This window comes from Bombina bombina, chromosome 2 (assembly GCF_027579735.1).
Source record: "Bombina bombina isolate aBomBom1 chromosome 2, aBomBom1.pri, whole genome shotgun sequence".
Lineage (NCBI taxonomy): Eukaryota > Metazoa > Chordata > Amphibia > Anura > Bombinatoridae > Bombina > Bombina bombina.
The window spans coordinates 1,242,214,561-1,242,240,884 of NC_069500.1; the positions used below are offsets into that span (position 1 = coordinate 1,242,214,561).

The 26,324-nt window shown below is 41.9% G+C and overlaps 1 protein-coding gene across 2 annotated transcripts in view; it reads right to left on the reverse strand.

The window, feature by feature from the left end:
* Positions 1–26,324, reverse strand: part of UCHL1 (ubiquitin C-terminal hydrolase L1) — a 58,884-nt gene that overhangs the window by 14,575 nt on the left and 17,985 nt on the right. For both annotated transcript variants that reach the window (XM_053704019.1, XM_053704020.1), the window contains 2 exons: positions 15,428–15,494; positions 6,728–6,786 (listed from right to left, as the gene is read on the reverse strand). In XM_053704019.1, coding sequence (XP_053559994.1) covers positions 6,728–6,786; positions 15,428–15,494 — 126 coding nt within the window. The remainder of the gene's footprint in view (positions 1–6,727; positions 6,787–15,427; positions 15,495–26,324) is intronic.

A 26,324-nucleotide genomic window follows, 5' to 3' on the forward strand; every position in this document is an offset into this window, starting at 1 on the left:
CCATCAGACTGGCGTCGGTCGTGACAATGACCCACTCTGGTCTGCGGAAGGTCATCCCTTGTGACAGGTTGTCCAGGGACAGCCACCAACGGAATGAGTCTCTGGTCCTCTGATTTACTTGTATCTTCGGAGACAAGTCTGAATAGTCCCCATTCCACTGACTGAGCATGAACAGTTGTAATGGTCTTAGATGAATGCGCACAAAAGGAACTATGTCCATTGCCGCTACCATCAAACCTATCACTTCCATGCACTGCGCTATGGAAGGAAGAGGAACGGAATGAAGTATCCGACAAGAGTCTAGAAGTTTTGTTTTTCTGGCCTCTGTCAGAAAAATCCTCATTTCTAAGGAGTCTATTATAGTTCCCAAGAAGGGAACCCTCGTTGACGGAGATAGAGAACTCTTTTCCACGTTCACTTTCCATCCGTGAGATCTGAGAAAGGCCAGGACAATGTCCGTGTGAGCCTTTACTTGAGGAAGGGACGACGCTCGAATCAGAATGTCGTCCAAGTAAGGTACTACAGCAATGCCCCTTGGTCTTAGCACCGCCAGAAGGGACCCTAGTACCTATGAGAAAATCCTAGGAGCAGTGGCTAATCCGAAAGAAAACGCCACGAACTGGAAATGCTTGTCCAGGAATGCAAACCTTAGGAACCGATGATGTTCCTTGTGGATAGGAATATGTAGATACGCATCCTTGAAATCCACCTAGGTCATGAATTGACCTTCCTGGATGGAAGGAAGAAGTGTTCGAATGGTTTCCATCTTGAACGATGGAACCTTGAGAAACTTGTTCAAGATCTTGAGATCTAAGATTGGTCTGAACGTTCCCTCTTTTTTGGGAACTATGAACAGATTGGAGTAGAACCCCATCCCTTGTTCTCCTAATGGAACAGGATGAATCACTCCCATTTTTAGCAGGTCTTCTACCCAATGTAAGAATGCCTGTCTTCTTATGTGGTCTGAAGACAACTGAGACCTGTGGAACCTCCCCCTTGGAGGAAGCCCCTTGAACTCCAGAGAATAACCTTGGGAGACTATTTCTAGCGCCCAAGGATCCAGAACATCTCTTGCCCCAGCCTGAGCGAAGAGAGAGAGTCTGCCCCCCACCAGATCCGGATCGGGGGCCCGCATTTCATGCTGTCTTGGTAGCAGTGGCAGGTTTCCTGGCCTGCTTTCCTTTGTTCCAGCCTTGCATAGGTCTCCAGGCTGGATTGGCTTGAGAAGTATTACCTTCCTGCTTAGAGGACGTAGCCCTTGGGGCTGATCCGTTTCTGCGAAAGGGACGAAACTTAGGTTTATTTTTGGTCTTGAAAAGACCTATCCTGAGGAAGGGCGTGGCCCTTGCCCCCAGTGATATCAGAGATAATCTCTTTCAAGTCAGGGCCAAAGAGTGTTTTCCCCTTGAAAGGAATGTCAAGCAATTTGTTCTTGGAAGACGCATCCGCTGCCCAAGATTTTAACCAAAGCGCTCTGCGCCACAATAGCAAACCCAGAATTTTTTCGCCGCTAACCTAGCCAATTGCAAGGTGGCGTCTAGGGTGAAAGAATTAGCCAATTTAAGAGCACGAATTCTGTCCATAATCTCCTCATAAGAAGAAGAATTACTAATAATCGCCTTTCCTAGCTCATCAAACTAGAAACACGCGGCTGCAGTGACAGGGACAATGCATGCAATTGGTTGTAGAAGGGAACCTTGCTGAACAAACATCTTTAGCAGACCTTCTAATTTTTTATCCATAGGATCTTGGAAAGCACAACTATCTTCTATGGGTATAGTGGCGCGCTTGTGTAGAGTAGAAACCGCCCCCTCGACCTTGGGGACTGTCTGCCATCAGTCCTTTCTGGGGTCGACTATAGGAAAACAATTTTATAAATATGGGGGGAGGTACTAAAGGTATACCGGGCCTGTCCCATTCTTTACTAACAATGTACGCCACCCGCTTGGATATAGGAAAAGCTTCGGGGGGCCCCGGGGCCTTTAAGAACTTTTCCATTTTACATAGTGGTTCTGGAATGACCAGATAATCACAATCATCCAAATTGGATAACACCTCCTTAAGCAGAGCGCGGAGATGTTCCAACTTAAATTTAAAATTAATCACATCAGGTTCAGCTTGTTGAGAAATGTTTCCTGAATCTGAAATTTCTCCCTCAGACAAAACCTCCCTGGCCCCCTCAGACTGGTGTAGGGGCCCTTCAGAAACCATATCATCAGCGTTCTCATGCTCTACAGAATTTTCTAAAACAGAGCAGTCGCGCTTTCGCTGATAAGTGGGCATATTGGCTAAAATGTTTTTGATAGAATTATCCATTACAGCCGTTAAATGTTGCATAGTAAGGAGTATTGGCGCACTAGATGTACTAGGGGCCTCCTGTATGGGCAAGACTGGTGTAGACGAAGTAGGGGATGATGCAGTACCATGCTTACTCCCCTCACTTGAGGAATCATCTTGGGCATCATTTTTACTAAATTTTTTTATGACATAAAATACATATAGTTAAATGAGAAGGAACCTTGGTTTCCCCACAGTCAGAACACAGTCTCTATCTGGTAGTTCAGACATGTTAAACAGGCATAAACTTGATAACAAAGCACAAAAAACGTTTTAAAATAAAACCGTTACTGTCACTTTAAATTTTAAACTAAACACACTTTATTACTGCAATTGCGAAAAAGTATGAAGGAATTGTTCAAAATTCACCAAAATTTCACCACAGTGTCTTAAAGCCTTAAAAGTATTGCACACCAAATTTGGAAGCTTTAACCCTTAAAATAACGGAACCGGAGCCGTTTTTATATTTAACCCCTTTACAGTCCCTGGAATCTGCTTTGCTGAGACCCAACCAAGCCCAAAGGGGAATACGATACCAAATGATGCCTTCAGAAAGACTTTTCTATGTATCAGAGCTCCACACACATGCAGCTGCATGCCATGCTGTCCTCAAAAACAAGTGCGCCATACCGGCGCGAAAATGAGGCTCTGACTATGATTAGGGAAAGCCCCTAAAGAATAAGGTGTCAAAAACAGTGCCTGCCGATATAATCATATCAAAATACCCAGAATAAATGATTCCTCAAGGCTAAATATGTGTTAATAATGAATCGATTTAGCCCAGAAAAAGTCTACAGTCTTAATAAGCCCTTGTGAAGCCCTTATTTACTATCTTAATAAACATGGCTTACCGGATCCCATAGGGAAAATGACAGCTTCCAGCATTACATCGTCTTGTTAGAATGTGTCATACCTCAAGCAGTAAGAGACTGCACACTGTTCCCCCAACTGAAGTTAATTGCTCTCAACAGTCCTGTGTGGAACAGCCATGGATTTTAGTTACGGTGCTAAAATCATTTTCCTCATACAAACAGAAATCTTCATCTCTTTTCTGTTTCTGAGTAAATAGTACATACCAGCACTATTTTAAAATAACAAACTCTTGATTGAATAATAAAAACTACAGTTAAACACTAAAAAACTCTAAGCCATCTCCGTGGAGATGTTGCCTGTACAACGGCAAAGAGAATGACTGGGGTAGGCGGAGCCTAGGAGGGATCATGTGACCAGCTTTGCTGGGCTCTTTGCCATTTCCTGTTGGGGAAGAGAATATCCCACAAGTAAGGATGACGCCGTGGACCGGACACACCTATGTTGGAGAAACATCAGTACACACCGGCACTGCATATTATTTATCCAGTCTACACAATTTCTCTGGCCCTGCGATTGTACACATTCATTCAGAGCAGCCAAAGCCTCCCTGAGCAACAAGTGGAGGTTCTCAAGCATAAATTTTAAATGTAGAAATATCAGAATCAGGTTAAATCATCTTCCCTGAGTCAAAAAAAATCACCCACAGACTAAGCATATTGTGAGGTAGTATCATACATGGTTCTTAAAGCGTCTGTATGCTCTGTATCTACCCTCAGAGCTATCTGCTTTCCTTTAATTTCAGGTAGTCTGACCAATACTGCTGCCAGAGTATTATTCACCACCTTTGCCATGTCTTGTAAAATAAACGCTATGGACGCCCTTGATGTACTTGGCGCCATTTGAGCGTGAGTCCCTGAAGCTGGAGTCGAAGGGTCTGACACGTGGGGAGAGTTAATCGGCATAACTTTCCCCTCGACAGAATCCTCTGGTGATAATGTTTTTAAAGACAAAAAATGATCTTTATTGTTTAACATGAAATCAGTACATCTGGTACACATTCTAAGATGGGGTTCCACCATGGCTTTAAAACATAATGAACACAGAGCTTCCTCTATGTCAGACATGTTAGAACAGACTAATAATGAGACTAATAAGCTTGGAAAACACTTTAAATCAAGTTAACAAGCAAATATATAAAACGTTACTGTGCCTTTAAGAGAAACAAATTTTGTGAAAATTTGAAACAGTGAAAAAAGGCAGTAAAACAAACGAAATTTTTACAGTACATGTAATAAGGTAACAGAGCATTGCACCCACTTGCAAATGGATGATTAACCCCTTAACGCAAAAAAGATAAAAAAAACGACAGACGTTTTTAAAAAAACAGACACAACAAAACTGCCACAGCAGAGCTGTGGATTACCTTCCCTATAAATGTATTTTGGAAGTCTTTTTAGCCCTTTAGAAATGTCCTGTAGTATTCATGAGACTGCTGAGGGAATCTGGATAATTCATTTTGTAATTTTAACTGCGCAAAAAAGCGCTAAATTAGGCCCCTCCCACTCATATTACAACAGTGGGAAGCTTCAGTTAACCGTTTCTATGCAAAATTTAAGCCAGCCATGTGGAAAAAAAAAAAAACTTAGGCCCCAATAAGTTTTATCACCAAACATATGTTAAAAACGATTAAACATGCCAGCAAACGTTTTAAAACACATTTTTACAAGAGTATGTATCTCTATTAATAAGCCTGATACCAGTCGCTTTTACTGCATTTAAGGCTATACCAACATTAGTGTTATCACCAACGTACGTTAAAAAACGATTAAACATGCCAGCAAACGTTTTAAAACACATTTTTATAAGAGTATGTATCTCTATTAATAAGCCTGATACCAGTCGCTATCGCTGCCTTTAAGGCTTTACTTACATTACTTCGGTATCAGCAGTATTTTCTTAGTCAATTCCATTCCTAGAAAAATATTTTACTGCACATACCTTATCTGCAGGAAAACCTGCACGCCATTCCCCCTCTGAAGTACCTCACTCCTCAGAATGAGTGAGAACAGCAAATGGATCTCAGTTACGTCTGCTAAGATCATAGAAAAACGCAGGCAGATTCTTCCAAATACTGCCTGAGAAAAACAGCACACTCCGGTGCCATTTAAAAATAACAAATTTTTGATTGAAGAATAAACTAATTATAAATCACCACAGACTCTCACAACCTCCTATGTTGAGGCTTGCAAGAGAATGACTGAATATGGCAGTTAGGGGAGGAGCTATATAGCAGCTTTGCTGTGGGTGGACTCTTGCAACTTCCTGTTGGGAAGGAGAATATATTCCATAAGTAATGGATGATCCGTGGACTGGATACACTTAACAAGAGAAATATAAATATGGACTAAATATGAAAACAAAAACAGCACCTGACACCCACAATGGGTGGGCCACTCACCACCTCCTATGACTGGACCCCTGCGGACTAGAATATCTCCAAGCCCGAACACAAGGTGAACCGAATAGTCCAAAAAGCGTGCCAAACCAAAACGCTGCATCACTTCCAAAGGCCTCAAAGTTCCAACCACGAGCCCATAAACATCACACATAAGCAGGTTGAATCACATAACAGGATTATAAACCCCCCTGTTCAATAACCACCCTCAGGAGATATCAACTATCGATTCCAAGATACTAACAGACTGAGACCCTTATGTCATAGTTAGACCCGCAAAGGTGTGTAACCTCTCGGGAAAACACATTCACATTACATGAATAATAAAGTAAAATAAAAATCTTACCAGAATCTACGCTGTGTTCCTAGAACAGGAACACAGCCTTTCAAGTGTGACGAATAGTGGCATTGCTTCCGCCATGGATTTGAGAGAATAAAGCACGCAGCGGAGCGAAGTTAAACACAGATTGCTTGAGGAGCTGTTAAGCAGAGTCGGGATGGTTTCGCAGAAAGACTCTCCCTGCACCTCCGGACTCCAACTTTCATCCAAGCCCTCACTGAGAGACTGACAGGACTACTAAATCTCCTGCCCCATGCCGAAGAGTACTACCCTTCATAAGAGAAAAAACAAAATTTAACATTCTGACATGTCTCTGCAAACCTCCTGTGACGAAAGGCAAAGAATGACGGGGGATGAGGGAAGTGGGAGGAGTATTTAAGCCTTTGGCTGGATTGTCTGTCCCCTCCTGGTGGCCAGGTTCTTATTTCCCAAAAGTAATGAATGCAGCTGTTGACTTTCCATTTAAGAAGAAAAAAAATAAATGTAAGTTTACCATAAAATTATATTTCAAAAAAAATTCTGCATCTTTAACTGTAGAAAAAAAAAAAAAAATGTTTGGCATCCTATGATTCAGTCAACACTCAAATTTATATAGGCCCATTTTGGTATATTTTTTAGATTACATTTTCCCCCCAGTAGTGTAGGGATGCTCCCCTCCTCCCAGCGAGGACCATTTTCTGTAGTGTAGAGACCCATCCCTTCCTTCCAAACCACTTTGCAGTATAGGGACTACAGCATTAAGGGAGCAACCCTGCATTCAAAAAAGCATACAATAACTTTACCTTCAATAAAGAGTCTTCAGATGTAGTGCCATGGCTAATAGGAAATGGAAGCTTACCATCTAAAAAAACAAACAAAAACACCACTTAAAGATCACCAGTATAGTATCTAAACATTGCTATTTATTTTTCGCAATGCTTGGTAATGACATGTAGTTGTAAAAGAAAATGGTATATTGGACTTATGACCCTTACTCCTGAATTCAGAACCTTAACCCTGCTACATTCTACACCGAAACGGTTTGCCAAGGTCAAACATGTAAATGAGCTAACACACCGACCAAAGAAGCTGTAAAGTGCTTATTTGCTAAACTATTGCCTAGATTGTATTGTCAATACTTGCGTCTCAAAAAGAAAAAAAAAAAAAAAAATTATGCTTACCTGATAAATTTATTTCTTTTTTGACACAAAAGTCCACGGATCATCTTAATTACTAATGGGATATTCACCTCCTGGTCAGCATAAGGCAGCAAAGAGCACCACAGCAAAGCTGTTAAAAAGCTCCTCCCTTCCCTCCCACTCCAGTCATTTGACCGAAGTTAAGAAAAAACCAAGGTGCAGGGGTGTCTGAAGTTTACAATAACCAACACCCTGTCTTATAAGAACAGGGTAGGCCGTGGACTCATTGCATCAAAAGAAATAAATCAGGTAAGCATAAATTCTTTTCTATGACACTATGAGGCCAGAAATCATCTTAATTACTAATGGGATTCAATACTCAAGCTAAAGTACACAGATAAGGGAGGGACAAGAGAGGGAACCTAAACGGGAGGCACCACTGCTTAAAGAACCTCTCCCAAAAGTGGCCTCAGCCGAGGCAAAAGTATAAAATTTGTAGAATTTTTAAATAGTGTGAAGAGAAGACCAAGTTGCAGCCTTGCCAATCTGTTCCACTGAAGCTTCATTTTTGAATGCCCATAAGGAAGCAACAGCCCTCGTGTGAATGAGACTCAACTCTCAGGAGGCTGCTGTCCAGCAGTCTCATATGCAAAACGTATGATACTCTTCAACCAAAAAGAAATGTTGCCGTAGCTTTATGTCCCTTACGTTTTTTTCCTGAGAAAACCACAAAGACTATTGACAAAAGTCCTTAGTCGCCTGTAGGTAAAACTTTTCTGCACAATTTGGACGTGGTCTGTGCTTTAGACGTTCCTTCCGAGAAGGATTAGGACACAAAGGAGGAACAATCTCCTGATTAATGTTCCGATCAGAAACAACCTTAGGAAGAAATCCTAATTTAGTATGTAAAACTACCTTATCTGAATGGAAAAGATAAGGAGACTCATACTGTAATGCTGAGAGCTCTGACACTCCCCAAGCAGAAGAAATAGCAACAAGAAATAACTTTCCAAGATAACAGCTTAATATCTAAGGAATGCATTGGCTCAAACAGAGCCCCTTGAAAACTTTGAGAACTAAATTAAGACTCCATGGAGGAGTAACTGGTTTAAATACAGGCCTGACAAAATGATTGTACATCTGCCAGACATTTGTGTAACAAAATAGATAAGGCTGAGATTTGACCCTTTAGAAAACTTGTTGAAAATCCTCTCCAAACCCTCTTGGAGAAAGGATAAAATTCTAGGAATCCTAACTACTCCATGAGTAGTCCTTTGACTTACACCAATATATTTTCGCCATATCTTGTAGTAAATCCTTCTAGTTACAGGTTTACGAGCCTGAATCATGGTCTCTATGATCGATTCTAAAAAGCCCGGCTTGGATAAAATTAAGCGTTCAATCTCCAAGCAGTCCGATTCAGAGAAACTAGATTTGGGCGAAGGGCACTTTAATTAAAAGGTCCTTCCTTAACGGAAGTCTCCAAGGTGGCAGAGATGACATGTCCACCAGATCTGCATACCAAATCCTGCGAGGCCAAGCCGGTGCAATGAGGATCACTGAGGCCCTCTCCTGCTTGATTAGAGCAATAACCCGAGGAAGAGCAAACTGAGGAAATAGGTATGCTAGACTGAAGGTCCAAGGTACCGCCAGGGCATCTATCAATACCGCCTGAGGGTCCCTGGACCTCGACCCGTATCTTGGAAGCTTGGCATTCTGCCGAGATGCCATGAGATCCAATTCTGGCTGACCCCACTTGAGAATCAGGATGGAGAACACTTCCGGATGGAGTTCCACTCCCCAGATGAAAGGTCTGCCTGCTTAGGAAGTCCACCTCCCAGTTGTCCACCCCTGGGATGTGGATCGCTGACAGGCAACAAGAATGAGCTAACTGGGGCCAAGCCAGAAGAGTATTGAAGATCGCTCTCAGCTCCAGAATGTTTATAGGAAGAACAGACTGAGTCCAAACTCCGAGCCTTTAGGGAGCCCAAGACTGCACCCCACCCTATAAGGCTGGCATCTGTTGTCACGATCACCCAGGATGGTCTGCAAAAGCAGGTTCCCTGGGAGAGATGATCCAGAGACAACCACCATTGAAGAGAATCCCTCGTCTCCTGCTCTAGTAGTATCCGAGGAGACAGATTGGTATAATCTCTGTTAGATTGCCTGAGCATGCTAAACTGCAGAGGTCTGAGGTGGAACCGAGCAATTGGGATGATGTCCATTGCTGCCACCATCAGCCCGACTACCTCCATGCACTGAGCCACTGATGGCCGAGGAGTGGACTGAAGTACCCGGCAAGAATCAATCTTTGATTTCCTGACTTCTGTCAGAAATATCTTCACTGATAAAGAATCTATTATGGTTTCCAATAAAGTTAACCTGCTTGTACTTGGCAACCACCTGTGAGAACGAAGGAAGGATAGCACCATGTTTGTGTGGGATCCTGCCTGATTGAATTAGGGAGCCACTGCAATGCCCCGTGAACGAAGCACCGCTAACAGCGAAAATTACTCTGTTGTCCTTTCTGCTTATTTCTCTTATCTTGAGGGAGAAGGTGACCCTTACCTCCTGTGATAGATAATTTGATAGGCCAGGTCCAAATAAGGTTTTTCCCTTGTAAGGGATAGCTAGAATTTTGGACTTGGAGGAACCGTCCGCAGACCAAGGATTCAACCATAAGGCTCTGCAGGCCAGAATAGAAAAAACACGAAATCTTAGCTCCCAGTTGGATAACTTTAAGGGAAGTGTCTAATAAAGGAATTAGCTAACTTAAGAGCCTTTTTCCTATCCTGGATATCACCCAAAGAGGTCTCAGTTCTGATGGCGTCAGACAGTGCGTCAAACCAATATGCCGACGCACTAGTGACGGTAGCAATGCACACAGCTGGCTGCTATTGCAGGCCCTGATGTACATACATCTTTTTGATTAGCCCCTCTAACTTCTTGTCCATAGGATCTTTGAAGGCACAACTATCCTCTATGGGAATAGTTATCTTAACTAGGGTGGAAATAGCCCCTTCCACCTTGGGAACTGTTTGCCAAGCTTGCTTGATAGAGTGGGCTATGGGAAACATCTTTTTTGAAAATAGGAGATAGAGAAAAAGGAATACCCGGTCTCTCCCACTCCTTAGCAATGATCTCAGAAGCTCGGTCAGAAACCGGAAACACGTCTGTCGAGGAAGGAACCTTGAAATATCTGTTCAGCTTAATGGATTTTTTTAGGGACAACCACAACCGTGGAGTCGCTGTCATCTTAAGTAGCTAAAACCTCCTTAAGTAATAAACGGAGATGCTCTAGTTTAAATCTAAGATACCTCAGTATCAGCGAGAGGAATTAGGCGATCAGAATCTGAATGCTCGCCATCAGATGCTACTACGGCATCCTCCTCAGGATCTTGAGGGGGGGGGGGGGGGGTCTCCGAAGCAGCAACAATTGCATCATAAACCTTGCTTACCGAATGTCTTATCTTCATTATACGCTTCCCCTGTAACATAAAGGGAAAGCAGACAGCGCATCAGAAATTGTAGAAGACATGAGATGCGATGTCCCCTAAAGTAACTCCAGCGGGAGCTACAGAGGAGGTGCAGAGAACTGTTTGTGAGGGCGGTAAAACTTTGAGCGCTTGAGGAGAAAGTTGATGTACAATATATGCTGCATTAGATTCCTGGACAACATCTACTTTAGAAGTTGGCTCAGAAAAAAAAAAAAATTTCTCCTTATAACTTAAAGTCCTCAATACGAGAGACAGAAAGGTACTGGCAGTTCCACAAAAGCATTAAAGGGCCATTAAACACTCATTTTTTCTTTGCATAAATGTTTTGTAGATGATTTATAAAGCCCATAAAGTTTGTGTTTTTTAAAAATGTATAATTGCTTATTTTTAAAGAACATTGCTCTGATTTTCAGATTCCTAACCAAGCCCCAAAGTTTTATTTGAATACCGTCAGCTACCTTCTCCAGCTTGCTCCTGTTTGTGTAAAGGGTCTTTTCATATGCAAAAGGGGGAGGAGTGTCTTAATTCCCACTAGCAGTGGGCTTTCCAACTGCCTTTTCAACAGAGCTAAACTGACAGCTTCTAAGTACGTTTTTAAACCATTTTATACTGGATTTTTATATCAGTATCTGTGCATCTTATTTATAGTAGTGTCTAATACATGCAGTTATATGAAAATTAGTGTATCCTGTCCCTTTAAAACACAAAGCAAGGAACATTTTGAAAAGTCCCTTGATCCATACTGGTTTACTTTTGAATAAAAACCTGAATTTACTAAAAAAAACAAAAAACATTAGTCTCTTTAAATTAAAACCGCAACTTTTTGCGGTCTTTGTAAAGTGTAACACTTTTTGCTTATTTCTCCTAATAAACTTGCAGCTACCTCTACACCTCAGCTACGTCGCCAAGACGCCTACCTTACTGGCCAAGAGCTGAATGAATTCCCTGTGCGCAGTAGACTATCCGCAATACCGCCAGAAGAAAATTCAGCAGACCGGTCCTAAAAACACAGCACGGAACATGCGCTCCTAGACAGGCATAGGCAGACTACTCAATGTTCCCCAGACTGCAGCGCATAGAAGTGGCGCGCAAAAGAGACAGATCTGCCCATCGTGGGTGTGTCCAAAGTAAAAGTATTCTTCCCGGGGGAAAGTTAACCCCCCAACCACCGTAGCCAATCTTGTAGCACTCAAACCAGCCCCAGTGCCTGCTATAAGATTCTGCCTGCAGGCCTCTCCAGCCTAGGAGAGTTTATAAATAAAGTGCCCCATTCACCTTGAGCCCCTTTATATAGATAAGGTAAATCCAATGTGCTTACTTTGTTCTGAGTTGTCTCCTGCTCCCAGAAAATAAAAAAGTAGCACTTACCCAACATTACTGCCTGACAGCAAGGCATTTTACAGGTTTGAGGTCCTCTTCCTCACATCAACCTGCAGAGAAATCAAGACCGAGTCATATCCCCTCAGACTATAGGAAGTTAGGGCAGCATTAAATATGGGAGGCGCAGTGAGAATTATGTCCCACAAGTTCCCATTACTCTAAAGCCACCAATGCTCTACTGAAGAGACTGATATGGAATACGGTTACACACTAGAACAAAGCAGCACAATCTTTCACTACTTTAAAAATAATAAACTCTTGATTGAAGAATCTATACCAACACCTTACCACATCCTATCACTAACGTAGACAAAGAGAATGACTGGAGTGGGAGGGAAGAGCTATTTAACAGCTTTGCTGTGGTGCTCTTTGCCACCTGCTGACCAGGAGGTGAATATCCCATTAGTAATTAAGATGATCCGTTGGACTCATTGTCATAAGAAGAAAGCCTATATTAGTGGTGTCTGGGAGAGGGGGAGAAAAGAGAGAAAGATATCAGAAAGAAGTCTCATGAGGTTTTAGCAAATAGTTCTGAATATAGAGGCCCCCCCCCCCCTGCTCTTAAGTAGTTTAAAGGGACACTGTACCCAATTTTCTTCTTTTGTAATTCAGAAAGAGCATGCAATTTTAAGCAACTTTCTAATTTACTCCTATCAATTTCTTTGTTCTCTTGCTATCATTTGAAAAAGGCATCTAAGCTTTTTTTGGTTTCAGTACTCTGGACAGCACTTTTTATTGGTGGGTGAATTTATCCACCAATCAGCAAGGACAACCCAGGTTGTTTACCAAAAATGGGCCGGCATCTAAACTTACATTCTTGCATTTCAAATAAAGATACCAAGAGAATGAAGAAAATTGGATAATAGGAGTAAATTAGAAAATTGCTTAAAATTTCATGCTCAATCTGAATCACAAAAGAATTTTTTTGGGTACAGTGTCCCTTTAAGGGCTGTTCCAGTGCAATGGACTAGCATGTAAGTCTGCAACCTCAGATGGGGATGTTAAACAGCCCAAACTCCTTCTAGGAAGACTGACAAGCCCTGCTTCAGCAGGTGTGGGTTGCATAAGAGTTTACTTGCACAATGTTACTGAAGCTGCACGAGGGACACCAAAGGTGGGCAGACTCGTGCTCTCAAAAGTACTAATCAAGAGCTAAATAGTGTGAATAGCTCTAGAAAGGTGTATAAAGACTTACAATTAGGACTAAATTTGGGAGTGCTGTGACCAAGCTTGAACAAAATAAATTCTTATTTGCAGCGTTTCTGAAAACTAGTATGCTAAATCCCTTGCATCAGTCTGTATGAAACAAGCATTTTGCAAGATAATTAAAAAAATAGTTGTGATGTATCTGAAACATGGTCATGCATTTAAGTTATTAGTACATAGTTTCTACACTATTAAATAATTCTTTATGGTTTAATATTGTTATATCTTTTGTAGTTGAAGGGGAAATAGTTTAAAGACACAAATTTTACAAAAGTAAATTTAACCCCTTAAGGACCAGGCATTTCAGACAAACTTTACCAAAAGACCTTAGCATTTTACCATCACTACATTTAAACAGAAAGGCTTTTTTACATTTACCTATCAAAACTACTTTTTTTAGTCGACAACCTTAAGTATTGATCTAGGCCCCTTTTGGCATATTTAATGGATCCCACATGGGATACCCCTCATCGCCCCAACTCCCTCAATGAAGGATTTTTTATTCAATATAGCGTGGCCGAGTGGTCCCACCCACTACCGACCTCTTCCAGCGATGGGCCGCCCACAATCGGCACCACCGCCATCTGATGCAGAGGGCCACTAACTCTGCAAATCTATATCCGCAGTGCCACACTCGTGATCGCGGCTGAGAGAAGCCCAGGACTGCAGCGACGTACAGGGTATGGCGCTGGTCTTTAAGGGGTTAATGATTTATTTTAAGATATATTAAAAAAAACATTAAATTTAAACTCTTATGCAGAAGTCAAACTTTAGTGCCCATACAAATTAGGAACACATCTATGACTAGAATGCAACCAATAACTGAAATATAGCAAAGTTTAGTCTTGGCAGGAACATTTTTTCTACATATAATTAAATGTTTTAATGTACTGCATGGCCCCGTCTCAAAGGAATATGAAACCCAAAAGTTCACTTTTGGGATTCAGGCAGATCATACAATATGAAAAAAAAAAAGTTTTCAATTTACTTCTATTATAAAGAAAAGTGGTTTCCATGGTATTCGTTGATACCTAGCTGGATGTTTGGGGCACTACATGGCAGGAAATAGTTATGTCATCTAGTGTTCTAGCAAATTGATAACATTTTGCAAAAACTACCACCATAGTTTTCTAGGTGGCACACTCCTGAGAATATATCCATGCTTTTCAGCAAAAGAAACAATTTGATAATAGAAGTAAATTAGAAAGTGTAAAAATGTTATGCTCTGAACCATGAAAGAAATGTTGGGGTTCATGTCCCTTTAATGCAAGAATAATCTTTGAATGCTTTGATTTCTGAGGATAACCTCTTAATACACCGTACATATGTCAACCTAGTATATAAGCACTCATGCTGGTAATGTGAAGCCACATAGCCACTACAACTGCGTAAGTGCAGTTGTAATTCCAATCCTACTGCTGCTTACAGTAAACTGAATCTTCCAGTTAGTAGCAATTCAGTTTACTGCAGCTGTCAAAACAGGACTTCTCAGCGAGAATACCCTTAAATTTTGTTATTAAAAGGGATACTCAAGCAAAAATAAAGTTTAATTATTCAGATAGAGCATGCAATTTTAGACTACTTTCCAATTTACTTCCATAAAAAAAAAAAAAGTGCAGTCTTTATATTTAAACTTTGAGCCACCAGCTCCTAATGAGCATGTGCAAGAATTCACAGAAGCATATATTCATTTGTGATTGGCTGATGGTTGTCACATGGTACAAGGGGGAGTGGAAATAGACCACTTAAGATAGTCAGAAAAAATAAATAAATCTACTATTCAATTGAAGTTCAGACCAAGTTCTATTGCATTGTCTTGTTATCTTGCATTTGTTGATTATGTAAATCTGTGTTGACTGGTCCTTTAACAAATATTTTAAGTAAAGCACATTAGTTTATATGGGCTACATATTCCTTATTAGCACTTGAGGAAGTGTGGTGGCTCATAGGGGTACTTTAGCTTGGCCTCTAGCACTCCCATTTACATATTTGACATGCGGCTTCAAAGTATCAGCACGGGAGAGTGCGGATAGTAGGTTGAGATAGGGTGTATGGTGCAGTCCCTAGAGGATGAAGCATCCACTTGTCACATTCAGAGAACATAAATTTACACTGAGGCGGCCACACACCCGACCCAATTTATATAGTACTTTATTTTATTAACTTGTAAATTTAATATCACTTTAAGGTGTCAGGTTTTATAAGATTATGCAATCAGGTTCTGTAGCAAAGTTAGACAAATTGGAAAACTTGCTTGTACATGAAATGTTGATAAACTTACCAAGCTCATAGAGAGAGCCATCTACTGCAGTAAATAATATGAAGTGGAAGTTCAGCTCATCGTTTACCTGCAATAAGAAGTCAGTTTGAATTTTCAATCTTGCAAAAATAGGTAGACCCCAGGTGCAAGGGCCCAATTGCTTGTACATTAGCTTTACAGGGACAATCTACACCAGAATTTTTATTGTTAAAAAAAAAAAAAAAAAAAAAAAATGATAATCCCTTTTACCCATTACCCAGTTGTGTATAACAAAGGAAAACAATATTTTTAAACAACTTTGCAATTCACTTTAATCTGAATCAAGACCTAAATATTTTGGGTTTTATGTCCCTTTAAGGTTACTCAAAATGAATTTTAAGCACAAAATTTTAAGGGCAAATACAAAAAACTCCTCACTACCAGACCTGCAATATTTTGAATTTAATATGCTTATATAGACATTAAACTGACCTAAATGTAATGATTCTTGTACAACTGTTGTAAACGTCCAGTTCAGTTTTACCACTAGGTGCTTGTTAAAGGGACAGTATACACTCATTTTCATATAACTATGTTGGACACTACTATAAAGAATAAGATGCAGATACTGATATAAAAAACCAGTATAAAATGGTTTCAAATAAAACTTTGGGGCTTGGTTAGGAGTCTGAAAATCAGAGCAATGTTCTTTAAAAATAAGCAAAAATATACATTTAAAAAAAAAAAACAAAACAAAAAAAAAAACTTTATTGGTTTTATAAATAGATCTACAAAACATTTATGCAAAGAAAAAAAAAAAATGTGTATAATGGCCCTTTAAGGCTGCCCATCAGTCCCAAGCATCTTCCCATTCCTCAATTTGAGGCTGTAACTGGTACCGACAAAATGCCATATTCACCTGCCCCACAGAATAGCTTAGTGCATCCGATTCAGTGGCTGGATTATATTTCAAAGTAATCTAACAGCAGCTGCTGTAGCGGAGGTCCGAGTGCAGAGATTTTTCAAGGAGGTGCATATTATGGCTATGAATTTCCCACAGTCAAATCAAACACTTGAGGCTGAAATGTTGGCTTCAGGTCAATAGAATTTATTTTAAATTTTAACTGCCCCTTAATATGCAGGAGTCATGGGTCACAAGCCTAAAGATGTTCTTATTGCATATATTTAGATATGCCAGTGTAAACATACATGCAAAAATGTCTTGGTGAACTTTCAATATGCCATTTCCAAGAATGAATAGAAGATGAAAAATGCACCTTGATGCAAGTATTTTTAAAAAAGGAAATTTATGCTTACCTGATAAATTTATTTCTTTTACGATATGACAAGTCCACGGATTTAATCCTTACTTATGGGATTACGACTCCTGGTCAGCAGGAGGCGGCAAAGAGCACCACAGCAGAGGTATGTATGTATGTATGTATGTCTGTCTCCTACCTTCCCTCCCACTCCAGTCATTCAACCGAAGTTAGGAAGAGAAAGGAAAAGACAAGGTGCAGAGGTGACTGAAGTTTAACAAAAATAAAGACCTGTCTTAGAAAATGACAGGGTGAGCCGTGGACTCATATCATAAAATAAATAAATCAGGTAAGCATAAATTTCCTTTTACAAGATAAGACTAGTCCACGGATTTCATCCTTACTGATGGGATACAATACCAAAGCTATAGGACACAGATGAAAGGGTGGGACAAGACAGGGACCTAAACGGAAGGCACCACTGCTTGAAGAACCTGTCTCCCAAGAACAGCCTTGGACAAGGCAAAAGAATCAAATTTGGAAAAAGTGTGAATAGAAAACCAAGTTGCAGCTTTGCAAAACTGTTCAACAGAAGCATCAGTTGAATGCCCATGAGGAAGCCACAGCCCTAGTGGAAAGAGCTGTAATTCGATCAGGAGACTGCTGTCCAGCAGTCTCATATGCAAACCGGATGATACTCTTCAGCCAAAATCAGAGGTAGCCGTAGCTTTCTGACCTACGCTTCACAGAAAAAACAGATTGACAAAATTCCTTAGTCGCCTGCAAGTAAAACTTCAGGGCACAGACTACGTCCAAATTATGTAACAGATGCTCCTTTGAAGGATTAGGACACAATGAAGGAACAGATTCCTGATTAATATTTTTGTTGGAAACAACCTTAGGAAGAAAACCAAGATTAGTGCGCAACACCACCTTATCAGAATGGAAAAATAAGATGAGAATTACATTGCAATGCCAAAAGCTCAAACTCTGCGAGCCGAAGAAATAGCAAACAGAAATAAAACCTTCCAAGATAATAACTTAATATCCATGGAATGCATAGGTTCAAACTGAACCCCTTGAAGAACATTAACTAAATTCTAACTCTGAGGAGCAATTGATCTAAACACAGGCCTGATCCTGGTCAGAGCCTGACAAAAGGACTGAACATCCGGAACATCTGCCAGACGTTTGTGTAGCAAAATAGACAGAGCAGAAATCTGTCCCTTTAAGGAACTTGCTGATAACCCCTTCTCCAATTATTCTTGAAGGACAAAATCCTAGGAATCTTACTCCATGAGTAACCCTTGGGTTCGCACCAATAAAGATATTTACGCCATATCTTATGGTAAATCTTTCTAGCAACAGGCTTACGTGCCTGAATCAAGGTATCAATGGCCGAATCAGAGAACCCTCGCTTAGATAAAATCAAGCGTTCAATCTCCAAGCAGTCAGCTGTAGAGAAAATTAGATTCGGATGATGGAAGAGTCCCTGAATGAGAAGATCCTGCCTCAATGGAAACTTCCACGGCGGCAGAGAAGACATGACCACCAGATTGGCATACCAAGTCCTGCAAGGCCACACAGGAGCGATGAGAATCGCTGACGCCCTCTGCCGTTTGATATGAGCAATCACCCGGGGAAGGAGAGCAAACGGTGGAAACACATAAGCTAGGTTGAACAACCAAGGCATTGCCAAAGGCATCAGTTCGGCCTGAGGATCCCTTGACCTGGATCCGTATCTCGAGCTTGGCATTCTGACAAGATGCCTTAAGATCCAGCTTTGGTCTGCCCCATCTGAGATTCAGGTTGGCAAAGACATCCGGGTGGAGTTCCCATTCCCCAGGATGAAACTTCTGTCTGCTCAAAAAACAAACAAACACAAGAGTGAGCCTCCGCCCACCGAATTATCTTGGATAATTTGTCATCGCTAAAGAACTCCTTGTTCTCCCCTGATGATTGATGTAAGCCACAGTCATGAGGTTGACCGACTGGCACCTGATGAATTTGACCAAAGCCAACTGAGGCCAAGCCTGAAGCGCAATGATTACTCTAAAAAAAAAAAAAAAAAAAAAAAAAAAAAGCGCGAGCGCAGAAACTCCGAACGAGTCTACACACCCTGAGCCTTCAGGGAGATCAGGACTGCACCCCATCCTATTAGGCTGGCATCTGTTGTCACCATCACCCATGTGGGTCTGCAGAACCACGTCTCTTGGAACAGATGATCCGGCGACAACCACCAAGGATAATCCCTTGTCTCCTGATCCAGATCTATTTGAGGAGACAAATTTGCATAATCTCTATTCCATTGTCTGAGCATGCTCAGTTGTAGAGATCTGAGATGAAAACGAGCAAAACTGAATGATGTCCATTGCCTCCATGCACTGAGCCACTGACAGCCAAGGATTGGACTGAAGGGATCGACATTAATGCAGAAACTAACTTTCTGACTGGTGTCAAAAAGATTTTTAGATAGAGTAGATTAGAGTTCCCAGGAAAGGAACCCTTGTCTGTGGAATCAGTGAACTCTTTTCTAGATTCACCTTCCACCCATGAGTCCTTAGGACAGCACAATGTCGTTATGAGACATTGTCAGCTGATAAGACGCCTGGAGCATAATATAATCTAGGTAAGGCACTACTGCAATGTCCCACGGCCGGAAAAAGTTTGTCCAGACAGGCAAAAACGGAGGACCTTGAGGATCTTTGTGGATAGGAACATGAAGATATGCCTCAGTTAGATCCACAGTAGTCATAGATTGACCCTCCTGATCAATGAAAGAATGGAACGAAAAGTTTCCATCTTGAAAGAGGGAAGCCTAAGAAACTTGTTTAGACTCTTGAGGTCTAAAATGGGTCGTAACGTTCCCTCCTGTTTGAAAACTAAAAACTGATAAAATAAACCCCTGCTGTATTGGAGCGGGATAAATTACTGGAAAAGAGGCCTCCTACACAATGCAAGAAAACGCCTCTTTATCTGGTTAACAGATTCGATAAGGGACTGATACCCTTGAGACACAAGTTCTAGTGTCCGGGATCCTGAACATCTCACTTTGTCCAGGATCAGATAAGAGAAGTCTGCCCCCTACTAGATCCATTCCCAGATCAGGGGCCGCCCTTCACGCTGACTTGGTAGCAGTAGCTGGCTTCTTGGATTGTGTACCTGTGCGCCAAAACTGCTTGGGTTTCCAAGTGGGCTTGGAATGCGAGTAATTCTCTTCCTGTTTCGTGGAAGAGAAAGATTGAAATTTCGAAATTTATAGTCGCCCTCTCTGATTGGGCTTCCCGTGATATCTGAAATAAAATCCTTCAAGTCAGGCCCGAACAGGGTCTTCCCCTTGTAAGGAAGAGCCAAAAGCTTAGAATTAGCCGACGCATCCGCAGATCCAGAATGCAACCATAAGTGCATGCCAAGATGGAAATTTTAAAACAGCTTGCTAGCACACATACCAAGTGCAAGGAACAGCAGCTGGTTTCAGATTGCAAACCTAACGCTTGCTAGACAGCTAAGCTAACCATCAGGTTAATACAGCTGGCTGTTTACTTTCTGCGAGGAAATAGATATAACTGAAATAGTTAAGAGCTTTAAGTCCTTGTACATCTTATTGTTGTGTGCTACTGTTCCATCCTAAGTCCCAAAGGATGAATGCATCCAAAGAACAGCAGTAAGTCCTAATTAAAATGACCCTTACTGTCCCCTGAACTGTAAGAACAGATATTTACAGTGTCGTAAAACAGATACAGTCGCGTGCAATAATGCATCGTATAGCGTCAGAAAGTTACATGTAAAGTTGGGTTAAATGTAATCCCCCCGTAAAGGCGTATTGGCAAAGTGATAAGTTGTTGCTCTAACCACTATACCAATGCAGAGCACTCACTGAGTAGAAAAAAACTTAACACAAGTTTATTTCATTAATGAGGAAGCAAAAAATAAACAGCTGAAAAACATGTACTTATAACAAAACAGTACTGTCGCTTTAAAACTCAAAGCATCTTTGTGTCTATGACCTACTCAATATCCCTTGTGCCATCCAATTTATAAAGGATGAGAAGGACAAATAAGCCCCTGCAAGACATGCAATAAATTTACAGAGAAAATTTTTTTACCGTCTCCTTAAATTTAAAAGAATGCCTTATCTGTTTTTTCAGAAATTTGCATACAATTGTTGTAGAAAATACCAATGACAATATGAACATTGTTATAACTAAATATTGCAACGAAATTCTTGCCGGGAGCCACAGAGCACTGCCCGTGGGTCATAAATATTTTGGACACTATAACCAGGCTGTAAGACAAGGATAGCTCAGACTATTAACAGTTGTTGCTTCAGAGAAAGGATTTATGACAAACATCAATTCATAAAAACACTGTCTCTTTAAACCTAAAGAGACTATGGACAATGAGTACCGTCATCCCAAGTCAACGGATGAACTGACACTGATAGGCAGGGATCCTATACGACACCTTGTTCCCTGAAAGACTGGCTCTACCAGAATACACTGCTCAAGAGCCATGGACAAAAAGTGCTGTAACTTTCGAAAACCAGAAGGAAGCACATCTAATTAGCTTCATCCATTGCTAATTAACGTGCAACAAACGAAGGAAAAACGTCCAGCAATTAAAGTCCTCCACTCCGTGAGAAGTAAGCAGAAGCGGTCTTGGCACCCTTTCTTTGGCGCTCTTAACTTCGCCCCTCGTGGGCGTACCGCCAACTGTCTCCCTACACAATACTTATGGCAATGTTTGCGTCTGCATATAACTCTCTCATCCTGGTTATAAAGACACATCTGCCCTGGGGACCACGAGACAAATTTTAAGCAAATAAACCGATAGGCTACTGATTTTCAAACAGCCCATACCGGATCAAAAACACCTTGTGGGTTAAATTAGCTCCCAGTCACCATTAAACATGAGAGAGAAGAAAAAAAAAAAAAAAAATTCTACACAGTCACAACTGCCTTGCTAGATATGGCCATAATTAGGGACAACAAAAAACATAATTTATGCTTACCTGATAAATGTATTTCTCTTGTAGTGTATCCAGTCCACAGATCATCCATTACTTGTGGGATATTCTCCTTCCCAACAGGAAGTTGCAAGAAGATCACCCACAGCAGAGCTCCTATATAGCTCCTCCCCTCACTGCCATATCCAGTCATTCGACCGAAACAAGCCGAGAAAAGGAGAAACCATAGGGTGCAGTGGTGACTAGTTTAAAATTTAGACCTGCCTGAAAAGGACAGGGCGGGCCGTGGACTGGATACACCACAAGAGAAATAAATCAGGTAAGCATAAATTATGTTTTCTCTTGTTAAGTGTATCCAGTCCACGGATCATCCATTACTTGTGGGATACCAATACCAAAGCTAAAGTACACGGATGATGGGAGGGACAAGGCAGGATTAAGCGGAAGGAACCACTGCCTGTAGAACCTGTCTCCCAAAAACAGCCTCCGAAGAAGCAAAAGTATCAAATTTGTAAAATTTGGAAAAAGTATGAAGGGAAGACCAAGTTGCAGCCTTGCAAATCTGTACAGAGGCCTCATTTTTAAAGGCCCAGGTGGAAGCCACAGCTCTAGTAGAATGAGCTGTAATCCTTTCAGGAGGCTGCTGTCCAGCAGTCTCATAGGCTAAATGGATTATACTCCGAAGCCAAAAAGAAAGAGGTTGCCGAGGCCTTCTGACCTCTCCTCTGTCCAGAGTAAACAACAAACAGGTTAGATGTTTGGCGAAAATCTTTAGTAGCCTGTAAGTAAAAATTCAAGGCACGGACTACGTCTAGATTATGCAAAAGACGTTCCTTCTTTGAAGGATTAGGACAATGATTGAACAACAATCTCTTGATTGATATTCTTGTTAGAAACCACCTTAGGTAAAAACCCAGGTTTTGTACGCAGAACAACTTTATCTGAATGAAAGATCAGATAAGGAGAATCACAATGTAAGGCAGATAACTCCGAGACTCTACGAGCCGAGGAAATAGGCATCAGAAAAAGAACTTTCCATGATAGAAGTTTGATATCAATAGAATGAAGGGGTTCAAACTGAACCCCTTGAAGAACTTTAAGAACCAAGTTTAAGCTCCATGGAGGAGCAACAGGTTTTAATCCAGGCTTAATTCTAACTAAAGCCTGACAAAATGCCTGAACGTCTGGAACTTCTGCCAGACGCTTGTGTAAAAGGACAGAGCAGAAATCTGCCCCTTTAAAGAACTAGCTGATAATCCTTTGTCCAAACCCTCTTGGAGGAAGGACAATATCCTAGGAATCCTAACCCTACTCCATGAGTAATTCTTGGATTCACACCAATGAAGATATTTACGCCATATCTTGTGGTAGATTTTCCTGGTGACAGGCTTTCGTGCCTGTATTAAGGTATCAATTACTGACTCGGAGAAGCCACGCTTTGATAGGATCAAGCATTCAATCTCCATGCAGTCAGTCTCAGAGAAAGATTCGGATGATTGAAAGGACCTTGTATTAGAAGGTCTTGTCTCAGAGGCAGAGTCCATGGTGGAAAGGATGACATGTCCACTAGGTCTGCATACCAGGTCCTGCGTGGCCACGCAGGCGCTATCAATATCACCGATGCTCTTTCCTGTTTGATTTTGGCAATCAGACGAGGGAGCAGAGGAAACTGGAAACACAAGCCAGGTTGAAGAACCAAGGCGCTGCTAGAGCATCTATCAGTGCCGCTTCTGGGTCCCTGGACCTGGATCCGTAACAAGGAAGCTTGGCATTCTGGCGAGACGCCATGAGATCCAATTCTGGTTTGCCCCAACGGAGAACCAATTGAGCAAACACCTCCAGATGGAGTTCCCATTCCCCCGGATGAAAAGTCTGACGACTTAGAAAATCCGCCTCCCAGTTCTCTACACCTGGGATATGGATCGCTGACAGGTGGCAAGAGTGAGTCTCTGCCCAGCGAATTATCTTGGAGACTTCTGACATCACTAGGGAACTCCTGGTTCCCCCTTGATGGTTGATGTAAGCCACAGTCGTGATGTTGTCCGACTGAAATGTGATGAACCTCAGTGTTGCTAGCTGAGGCCAAGCCAGAAGAGCATTGAATATTGCTCTTAACTCCAGAATATTTATTTTGAGGAGTTTCTCCTCCTGAGTCCATGAACCCTGAGCCTTCAGGGGAGTTCCAGACTGCACCCCAACCTAGAAGGCTGGCATCTGTTACAATTGTCCAATCTGGTCAGCGAAAGGTCATACCCTTTGACAGATGGGCCAGAGATAACCACCAGAGAAGAGAATCTCTAGTTTCCTGATCCAGATTTAGTAGAGGGGACAAATCTGTGTAATCCCCATTCCACTGACTGAGCATGCACAATTGCAGCGGTCCGAGATGCAGGCGCGCGAATGGCACTATGTCCATCGCCGCTACCATTAAGCTGATTACTTCCATGCACTGAGCCCCCATGGGGCGCGGAATGGAGTGAAGAACACGGCAAGCATTTAGAAGTTTTGATAACCTGGACTCCATCAGGTAAATTTTCATTTCTACAGAATCTATCAGAGTCCCTAGGAAGGAAACCCTTGTGAGAGGAGATAGAGAACTATTTTCTTCGTTCACTTTCCACCCATGCGACCTCAGGAATGCCAGAACTATCTCTGTATGAGATTTGGCAATTTGAAAGCTTGATGCCTGTATCAGGATGTCGTCCAGGTAAGGAGCCACCGCTATGCCTCGCGGTCTTAGGACCGCCAGAAGTGAGCCCAGAACCTTTGTAAAAATTCTTGGGGCTGTAGCCAACCCGAATGGAAGAGCTACAAATTGGTAATGCCTGTCTAGAAAGGCAAACCTCAGGAACTGATGATGATTCTTGTGAATCGGAATGTGAAGGTAGGCATCCTTTAAGTCCACTGTGGTCATGTACTGACCCTCTTGGATCATGGGTAAAATGGTTCGAATAGTTTCCATCTTGAATGACGGAACTGAGGAATTTTAGGATCTTTAAATCCATAATTGGTCTGAAGGTTCCCTCTTTTTTGGGAACCACAAACAGATTTGAATAAAACCCCTGTCCTTGTTCAGTCCGCGGAACTGGATGGATCACTCCCATTACAAGGAGATCTTGTACGCAGCTTAGGAATGCCTCTCTTTATCTGGTTTGCAGATAATCTTGAAAGGTGAAATCTCCCTTGTGGAGGAGAAGCTTTGAAGTCCAGAAGATATCCCTGAGATATGATCTCCAACGCCCAGGGATCCTGAACATCTCTTGCCCACGCCTGGGCGAATAGAGTCTGCCCCCTACTAGATCCGTTGTCGGATAGGGGGCCGCTCCTTCATGCTGTCTTGGAGGCAGCAGCAGGCTTTCTGGCCTGCTTGCCCTTGTTCCAGGACAGGTTAGGTTTCCAGGCCTGCTTGGATTGAGCAAAAGTTCCCTCTTGTTTTGAAGCAGAGGAAGTTGATGCTGCACCTGCCTTGAAATTTCAAAAGGCACGAAAATTAGACTGTTTGGCCTTTGATTTGGCCCTGTCCTGAGGAAGGGTATGACCCTTACCTCCAGTAATGTCAGCAATAATTTCTTTCAAACCAGGCCCGAATAAGGTCTGCCCCTTGAAAGGAATGTTGAGTAATTTAGACTTTGAAGTCACATCAGCTGACCAGGATTTGAGCCATAGCGCCCTACGCGCCTGGATGGCGAATCCGGAATTCTTAGCCGTTAGTTTAGTCAAATGAACAATGGCATCAGAAACAAATGAGTTAGCTAGCTTATGAGTTCTAAGCTTGTCAACAATTTCAGTCAATGGAGCTGTATGGATGGCCTCTTCCAGGGCCTCAAATCAGAATGCCGCCGCAGCAGTGACAGGCGCAATGCATCCAAGGGGCTGTAAAATAAAACCTTGTTGAATAAACATTTTCTTAAGGTAACCCTCTAATTTTTTATCCATTGGATCTGAAAAAGCACAACTGTCCTCAACCGGGATAGTGGTACGCTTTGCTAAAGTAGAAACTGCTCCCTCCACCTTAGGGACAGTCTGCCATAAGTCCCGTGTAGTGGCATCTATTGGAAACATTTTTCTAAATATAGGTGGGGAAAAGGGCACACCGGGCCTATCCCACTCCTTACTAATAATTTCTGTAAGCCTTTTAGGTATTGGAAAAACATCAGTACTCACTGGCACTGCATAGTATTTATCCAGCCTACACAATTTCTCTGGCACTGCAATTGTGTCAGTCATTCAGAGCAGCTAATACCTCCCCAAGCAATACACGGAGGTCCTCAAGCTTAAATTTAAAATTAGAAATCTCTGGATCAGGTCTGCCCGATTCAGAGACGTCACCCACAGACTGAAGCTCTCCGTCCTCAGGTTCTGCATATTGTGACGCAGTATCAGACATGGCTCTTACAGCATCTACGCGCTCTGTACCTCGTCTAACCCTAGAGCTATCGCGCTTGCCTCTCAATTCAGGCAATCTGGATAATACCTCTGACAGGGTATTATTCATGATTGCAGCCATGTCCTGCAAAGTAATCGCTATGGGCGTCCCTGATGTACTTGGCGCCATATTAGCGTGCGTCCCTTGAGCGGGAGGCGAAGGGTCCGACATGTGGGGAGAGTTAGTCGGCATAACTTCCCCCTCGACAGACCCCTCTGGTGACAATGCTTTTATAGATAAAGACTGATCTTTACTGTTTAAGGTGAAATCAATACATTTAGTACACAT